Source organism: Spinacia oleracea, chromosome 4 (genome assembly GCF_020520425.1).
Source record: "Spinacia oleracea cultivar Varoflay chromosome 4, BTI_SOV_V1, whole genome shotgun sequence".
Classification (NCBI taxonomy): domain Eukaryota; kingdom Viridiplantae; phylum Streptophyta; class Magnoliopsida; order Caryophyllales; family Amaranthaceae; genus Spinacia; species Spinacia oleracea.
The window spans coordinates 68,777,190-68,786,480 of NC_079490.1; the positions used below are offsets into that span (position 1 = coordinate 68,777,190).

The window sequence follows — 9,291 nt, forward strand, 5'->3', positions numbered from 1 at the left end:
GATTAAAAGAGCACCTCCACACCTTACCTCGGCTTGTCAGTCCTCTTTAGGGGGAAACTTTGTATGTGTATTTGGTCATTTCTGAGTGGTCCTTGAGTGTTGTGTTGCTAACTGAAAGGGAGGGAGTGCAACTCTCCGTCTATTTTGTGAGCCATGTCCTGTAAAACGCCGAATTAAGATATTCTCCAATTGAGAAGTTTGCACTTGCGCTGTTTATGGCCAGCAAGAAGCTGCGCCCTTACTTTCTGGCACACAAACTGGTGGTATACACAGACCAACCTTTGAAACAACCCCTTACTAAGCTAGACGCTGCTGGGCGAATGCTGAAATGGGCAATTGAGCTGAATGCATTTAATATCTCATATGAGCCTCGAAAGGCTATCAAGGGACAAGCATTTGCCGATTTCATTGCAGAAATGACGAGGCCAACTTTTGAAAAGAATGTGGCGACTCGCTGAATAGTCTATGTAGATGGCTCGTCAACCCAGAACGGGTGTGGAGCCGGCATAATATGTCAATCCCCTGAAGGAGACAAGTATGAGTATGCCATCAGATTCAATTTCCAAACATCCAACAACGAGGAAGAATATGAAGCTTTATTAGCCGGCATAAAAATGTGCAAAGCTGCCGGAGCTCAAGAAATACTTGCCTTTTCTGACTCACAGCTCATTGTGAGTCAAGTGAATGGGGACTATGAGGAAAGAGACCCTAACATGATCAAATATATGCAAGCTGTGCATCAAGAAATAGAACATCTAAAGATCTTTGAAGCTAAGCAGATTCCCAGAACGGAGAACAATCAGGCTGATGCCCTGTCAAAACTAGCTAGCTCGGCTTCCTGTGATACCCCGCGTCACGTGTTTTTGGAAGTGAAAGATAAGCGAAGTATTGAGCAGGAATTGTGCACTCCTATGGTAGATATTCTTGATCGATCGTCAACCTGGATGGACCCTATCATTGCTTACAAAGTGGACGGTTCGCTTCCGGACGATTCAAGTCTAGCCGCCAAAATACAAAAGAAGAGTTCTTGGTTTGAATGGTGGAATGGAGTTTTGTACAAGAAGTCATTTTCTAGACCCCTCCTGCGGTGTGTCACTCCTGAGAAAGGGAAAGAAATTCTAGATGATTTGCACCAGGGATTATGTAGCTCCCACATTGGAGGACGAGCTTTGGCAGAGAAAGCCTTGCGAACTGGTTACTACTGGCCCACTTTGAGAGAAGACGCCTTGGCTATGGTGCAAAAATGTGACAAGTGCCAACAGTTTGGTCATCTCATCCACAGACCGGCCCACCCTCTCACTCCTATCATGAGTCCCATTCCGTTTGCCAAGTGGGGAATGGACCGGTTAGGGCCATATACAGCGGCCCCTGGAGGCCGGCGCTATGTGATAGTAGCTGTTGATTACTTCACCAAGTGGGTTGAAGTAGAGGCTCTCAAAAACATAAGGACAGGTGATGCGAGGGCGTTTATCTGGAAAAATATCATGACTCGCTTTGGAATACGACAAGCTATCGTCTTTGATAATGGGCCTCAGTTTGAGACGCCTAAGCTGAAGGAGTGGTTAGCAGACCACGACATACACAACTGCTTTGCCTCTGTGGGACGACCTCAAGCCAATGGCCAAGTCGAAGCGTTTAACAAGATTATCTCCGAAGGGATCAAGAAGAAACTAGATGAAGCCAAACGTCTTATGGTCCATCCGCACCACGGCTAAGAACTCAACCGGCGAAACCCCATTCCTGTTGGCCTATGGTGCTGAGGTCGTGTTGCCCATAGAAATGTGTGAACCTACACTAAGAGTCATGTTATATGACGAGAATGCCAACTGGGAAATGATGAAGTTGGCCCTTGACTTTTTACCTGAAGTGAGAGGAAATGCAGCGTTGAGGCAACAACTGTACAAGATAAGGATGGCGAGGGAGTACAACAAGAAAGTCTCTAAAAGAGTGCTCAAGGTAGGAGACTTTGTTCTCCGAAAGATGGAATCTGTTGGACGAGCCAACGAGCAGGGTAAACTGACGCCCACTTAGGAAGGACCCTATGAGATCTATGACGAGGTCAGAGATGGAACCTACCGCATTCAGGACATGCAAGGCCGACCAATTCTACGCACCTGGAATGCAGACAATCTCAAAAAATACTTTTTCTAGGATGAATTCTGACTTCGTCTTCTATGGAAGTGGTCTAGACAACGGCCGCTAATGGCCCTAATGGAGTAGTAATCTCTCTTGTAACCGGCTAAATTCGCCTTACAAAAGAATAAATAATACTACTCTTGTTTCGTACTATTTATTACTCTTACGCTAATTACTAACTTACCTAACATATGCATGCAAAAAGCCTAATCGGATAAGGGCCTAAGAAGTGGTCCCAGATTAGCACAACATTTACAAGCCTAATTGATTGAAGCCTAAGGAGTGGCCCAGATTAGCATAAACATAGGCTGGTCACCTATTAAATTGAAAAAACCGTTCCCGTAAACACGAACGTCTATTTTTCTAAGGCAAATAGGATTACTCCTACAGGCCGCGACATCAAACATGCCGCCCCAGATTTACGACGGGGGCAAACCCCCATGAAATTACTCATTTTATTAAAAACGCTTATTTTTCTAAGGCAAATAGGATTACTCCTACATGCCGCGGCATCAAACATGCCGCCCCAAATTTACGACGGGGGCAAACCCCCAACCGAATTATATGCCGCGGCAACGAACATGCCGCGCCCAATTAAAGACGGGGGAAAACCCCATGAAATTACTCGTTTTATTAAAAAACGCTTATTTTTCTAAGGCAAATAGGATTACTCCTACATGCCGCGGCATCAGACATGCCGCCCCAAATTTACGACGGGGGCAAACCCCCAACCGAATTATATGCCGCGGCAACAAACATGCCGCGCCCAATTAACGACGGGGGCAAACCCCATGAAATTACTCGTTTTATTAAAAACGCTTATTTTTCTAAGGCAAATAGGATTACTCCTACATGCCGCGGCATCAAACATGCCGCCCCAAATTTACGACGGGGGCAAACCCCCAACCGAATTATATGCCGCGGCAACGAACATGCCGCGCCCAATTAACGACGGGGGCAAAGCCCATGAAATTACTCGTTTTATTAAAAAACGCTTATTTTTCCAAGGCAAATAGGATTACTCCTACATGCCGCGGCATCAAACATGCCGCCCCAAATTTACGACGGGGGCATACCCCCAACCGAATTATATGCCGCGGCAACGAACATGCCGCGCCCAATTAACGACGGGGGCAAACCCCCATGAAATTACTCGTTTTATTAAAAACGCTTATTTTTCTAAGGCAAATAGGATAACTCCTACATGCCGCGGCATCAAACATGCCGCGCCCAATTTACGACGGGGGCAAACCCCCATACAATTCGTTGCTTTCTTAAAAACGAATATTTTTCTAAGGCAAATAGGATTACTCCTACATGCCGAAGCAAAAAAGTACGTTGTACAACAATCCCCATACCCAAGTTCAGCGGCAATCATACTGATTGATTGACTTGCGTCAATCAATAAACTAAAATAAACTTGGGCATGGGAGTCTTGTTCAGAGACTTACAAACACCTGCTCTGGGGCACAAAGTAGACGACCAATCATACACGACAAAATAACAGAGAAGGCGTTTAAAAGTCTAACACTGAAAAATCACATAAAAAGGTGACGAATCACCACTGGTCCGCGCCCAAAACGGCGCCAAATTCAACAAAAATAAAAAATTATCCAAACAAACGCCATAGGCGTTGAAACGAAAATAAAATTATTCATTACAGACGCTCTTGGCGCCATAAAAACTGATTTTTGATTGACAAGGGGAGTGGAGTTAGGACCCAGTAGGACGAGCAGCGGCGGAATGAGCGGAGGTCGACGTACCAACACCATCTGGGCCGTCGACAGCAAGCTTGGAGGTTGGCTGAGCTGAAGTCCCCTCCTCCTGAGCCGGTGAGTTCACTTCCTCACTTTCGGCATCAGAATCCTCAAAAACAGGAGGAGGAAGACCTTGTTGCTCGACCTCGATGATTGCACCCTGCTTGCGAATTTGCCGCTCAAACCAGGCGAAGGAGAAGTCCTCCATGCAGGCGTCCCAGGCTCGGCGAGTTCTCTCTCTTGCGTCCTCTGCAGCCAGCTTGGCCTCGGCCTTGACTGAGAAACCTCAGCCTGAGAAGCCGAGACCAACTCCTCAAGACTGGCCACTTGCTGGCGCAAGCTCGCAGCCTCCTTCACCTTGGCCTCGGCCTCCTGGAGGAACGACTGGGCAGAAAGGGCTTCGGCATTAAGAGTCTCAATAGCAAGAACTTGGTCATTGATTTTGATCAAGCACTGCTTCTTGTCGCTCCGCAGGATGGCCAGCTCCTTGCTTTGAGCTTCAATGGTCTCCTGCATCTCAAGCCGAACCTTCTCCACTGTCGCCATGGCATAATCACCGGCATTTGTGGCTTTATGCACCTGCCGCTGAAGCTGGCTGGTGACGTCAGCTCGCCAACGCTTAAAGCCTTCGGCCTTAATAAGCAGCTGCAAGAAAAATGTAAGTAAGAAAGGGTAAAAACTGCTAAGTACAGGAATGAAACAAGAAGACGGATGCTTACATCCAGGAGAACCGCCTGCATAGCCCCGAATTGCGCATCCGCCGCCGGAGGGAACTGCTCCACATATTCCTTCGGCACGGCTTTAATCACCTAAGAGATGATCTTAGCCTTATCTCAGGACGAGAAATGCCGAGACGGGGGAATATTGCGGACCTCATCGTCCAAAGCCGCCTGCCGGTCAGAAGCTATGTAGAAGAGAGGTGAGAGTCCACAAAAGTACTTGATCAAGAAAACAAGGGTTCGTCGTAATGTGTCCCTCTTCGATGATTTAATTGCTTTCCTCGCCCTTTTTATGAACTGTTAAACTAACTAAATCTGATTGTTCTATCACGCCTAACAAATATAATATTTTTGGGAAATTGGATTATCATGCTAGGTCCCTTAATACTATTTAAATCAGATAATCACGATCGATCTAGTATTATATGTTGCATATTGCTAAAATCAACTCAGATTAGTTTAATAGTTAACGCATGTCCCTTCAATTATTTATGATGAGCTAGTAAGGATATCCTGCCTCGGGAGTTATCGACGAGTGAAGTACTCCTCTCGGTAGTTACAGTCCCCCGAACCCTCAATCTCTACCTTGCGGGTGTATGTTGAGAGATCCCCACACCAGGGATCACAAGGGAACCTACGGCCGTCGTGGTCAAACATAATTGCACTCCCTTTATGTCACGATAACCGGGTTTTGTCAGTTTTTCTCATTGTTGTTAAAAACTGAATGGCGACTCCTATATTACTAGTCAATTGGGTGTATACTCACAGGAAATCCAATTACACTTGATTGAATAAAAAGAATCGTCACACCCACGAGGGACGAGGTCATGCATTAGCCTCGGGCTTTTTCGACCCCCTCACAGTGGCGACTCCACTGGGATAGTGAAGGAAATACTCGTGCTTGTAGGTAATCAAAATAGCCGAAGGGTGAAACGATCCTGCCCCGCGTTTATTTCCCCATCAAGTTGGGACAACCTGAAAATCAACATATTAATGTGAACGGGCAGAACCGCATAACGAATCTCGGCTCCCTCGGGAGTTAGGACTAAGGATACCTTTTTTCGCCAATAGGGGGGTGCATACGCCGCGCATGTTGCCCACTCGGTACTTGTGCAGGTAGTACACCTATCCCGAACCCAATCGCTCGCTCATTAGGTCCCTCTCGCCTGCATGCCCCCTTGGCTTGCACTTGCGGGTTGGCCTCTTGAGCGAAATTCGTCTGTTGAAGACACTACCTCGACCGGGGCATGTGTTGGATCTACGATAGAAGCGGTACCAAGCCAGGCGCAAATAACTACCCATAGAAGCCTATCATAAACTACATGACATGTTATTATCGCCTCATGATGAATGTTAGTTATGTGTAGCGAAATATGTGATTGTGTGTGACAAACTATCCTAGAAAACCAATGACCTTAAAAATTGCCCCAAACATTCATAGACTAATTTGCCAAAGAGTTATACTGAAATACGTGTTCCGCAAACCCGAATGATCGCCACAAAAATAAGCGACGCTCGGGATGGCCTGTAACGAATCCCACAAACGATGCTACGCGTAAAGGACGTTATTAGGCAAGCACGCAAATCGAAGTCGCATAAACAGAAGACAGAAAACGAGAACCAGCCAGGGACGCATTTTCAACGCCCCTGGCTGGGCGCCAGAATTTCTCACGCCCCTCGCTGGGCGCTGAAGTTGCTGCTTGGCCTTCTGGTCAGGCGCAACAGCCTCGGTGCCCGCGCGAAAGGAAAATACGTAGCACAAAAAAATGTTCCTAAAAAGAATTGCTACGAGGGCGTAAGAAAAGCACTCGATTTCAAAAGCGGCTCGTAAAAAATTAAATAACTCTTTGCGTCGTTGTTAGGCCTCCTACGACGACAATGCTCGGCACTAAAAAAACGAGCATGCTAACAACTATGAATGTCACACGGGCAAGTGTTTCGAAAATCCAAATAATGACCAAAAGAAAAAAAGACCAAAAAGTGTACCAACAAAAGAAAGAGTGAAAAACCAATAGAGAGAGTCGAAGTCTAGACTAAGTAATGCTTGAAACTTTGGGAACCTAAACTTTAGCTTATCTTATGCCTAGGACTGGTCCTGCCACTTGGTGCCGATCAGGGAATCAACGGTTAGTGCGTCTCGAAGATACATCACCAACATCAGGTTTAGTGACTCCAAGCTCCGTCCATCGTCCCTCATTTCAAGGATCTCCGCTTCCCCAACCTCGATTCACACCTTCAAACATGTCCATCGAAGATTTGCGAGACCAGATGGTCCAAATGACCCAACTTATGGGCCAATTGAAAATGGAAAATGAAGCTTTAGCGGCTGCGCAAGCCAAAAATGACCTCGATAACGAGAAGAGGATTGAAAAAATGGTCCTACAGCAAACCATGGGGAGCAAATACTTCTCCCTCGATCCTGAACCTTTTCCTGGCAAACTACCAGAAAAGTTCAGTTCATCTGAATTACCAAAGTTCAAGGCCACGGACAACCCCCGTGATCATCTACTGAGCTTTTTGAATGCCATGAACTTGAAAGGCGTGGATAAGTCCATGTACTTACCTGCCTTTCCTTTGTCCTTGGAACCTGTGCCGCTCAAATGGTACTATCACAAGGACCCTAAGCTCTTCCCCACTTGGGAAGACTTTGTCAATGTCTTCATCAAGCAATACTCGTCGAACATGGATTTCCAAGTCACCATGCGCGAGCTGGAAGTTCTCTTCCAAAAGAAAAATGAGGGTTTCACGACCTACTTTGCTAGATGGAGGGACCAGGCGGCCCAGCTAATCAATAGGCCTCCCGAAATGGAATTGGTCCAAAAATTCATTGACAACCTGGACCCGGCTTACATACAACACCTTAGGTACGTGGGACTTGACACTTTCAAGAGAGTTTATGATGTGGGAATAAAGATCGAGGACGACCTCGCCAAAACCATACAAAGCAAACCCACATATAAAAACAACACCTATAATCGGGGTAACACATCCCAAGCCCAAGAAGTCCATGATGTAGAAGAGACTCCCGCCCGAAGAAGCCCCGGAAGATGGGTCCGAGACCGAAAGTTTGCCCCACTCGGGTCGACTTTGGTACAAGCCTTTGAAAGACTAACCAATCAAGGAAATTTGAGACCTATAGGCCCCACCCGTGACCCTCCTGTCAAAAGCAAATATTGGGTCGAGGGTACTTACTGCAAATTCCATCAAGGAAATGGGCATGACACTGAAAACTGCTGGAATCTAAAACATACGATCTAGGACATGATAGAGGATGAAGTGATACCTCTCCCTAACGTTGGCAAACCCAACAACAACAAGAGCCCACTCGGCTCTTGTCACATCTCTCTCGACCAACCAGAGAATTTCGACCCCACGGTGTACATCACGCCTCAAGGTGCACCACTCGCTGTGGTCCCTATGGATCGAATCGAGAGAGAAGTGTGCGGTGTGTGGAATGATGATGCTGAAGATATTTACCTATCTCAAGTATCGGGCCAGGACCTCTTCACCAAAACTTGGCCCGGGTATGCTCTCATTGACACCACCTCTCAGGAGCCCGAGGTCGACAACCTCACCCGATCCGGAAGAATATACCAACCGGATATTCACCCACCTCCTATGGACGACATCCCGGTTAGGAAAACTCCTGAGAATGGACGGCACGCCACCGTCGCAGAAGTCATTGAAAATCCTCTCCTGAAACAACTAAAAAGAACCAAGGCCGAGATTACCATCTGGGACCTCATGTGTACTTCAAAGGAACATCGCGAAAATCTTATTCGCTTACTCGACCTCATCTCAGTACCTACAGATATCACACCTGACTCATTGGTTAGCCATGTCACGAGAGATGCCGGAGAAAAAGCCATAGTTTTCACTGACAAAGACTTGCCCAAAGAGGGGGGGTGCTCACAATAAAGCCCTTTACTTAGTGGTTGGATGCAAAGTACAAAACATCCCCCTAGCGCTCGTAGATAATGGTTCGGCGGTTAATGTCTTCCCATTGCGAACCGCCCATTGCTTGGGGCTAGGAAACGATGACTTTCAAACCTCCACGCAAGGGGTACGAGCTTATGATAACTCCCGAAGGCCTGTATTGGGAAAAATCAACCTTACCATACAAACCGGGCTTGTGGCACGCACCACGGAGTTTCAAATAATCGACATCAAGCCCACTTTCAACCTCCTATTGGGGCGACCTTGGCTCCATGACTTAGGAGGTGTGGCTTCTACCTTGCATCAAATGGTTAAACTTAACCATAACGGGGTAATACTAGAAATCGGCGCCCCTCCTCTCGACGTCAGTTGCACTATGGTTGGAACGGCCGAAACTGCAGACGACCTTTACGGGTTTCAAATGGAAGAAACAATCCAGTTCATCGAAGATTATGATCCAGCATTCCTAGACCCGCATGCATCCCGAGTCATCCCTAGAATGCTGTTAGCTCAAGGTTATTTCCCAGGAACCCATTGGGCATAAGGAAGAAGGAATACACATTCCATCCTTTTCCCAACAAATCTACTCTCTTTCGCTTAGGCTATGAACCCACGGAGGAAGATATTGCTGACCGACTGTCTAGGCTACGCCTTAACAAAACCAAACAAACCACCCTCCTTCCCCCGTATCAAAGGACCCTTAACGGGATGTTCGTTCGGGAAGGAGAAGAACACCCATGTTG

At 46.8% G+C, this 9,291-nt stretch overlaps 1 protein-coding gene across 1 annotated transcript; it reads left to right on the plus strand.

Annotated features, from left to right (window-relative positions):
- Nucleotides 1-614: 614 nt before the first annotated feature.
- LOC130471606 (uncharacterized) lies at nucleotides 615-1,715 on the plus strand. The gene has a single exon (XM_056841839.1). It carries the CDS (start codon nucleotides 615-617, stop codon nucleotides 1,713-1,715), a length of 1,101 nt encoding a protein of 366 aa, XP_056697817.1.
- The last annotated feature ends 7,576 nt before the right edge of the window (nucleotides 1,716-9,291 follow it).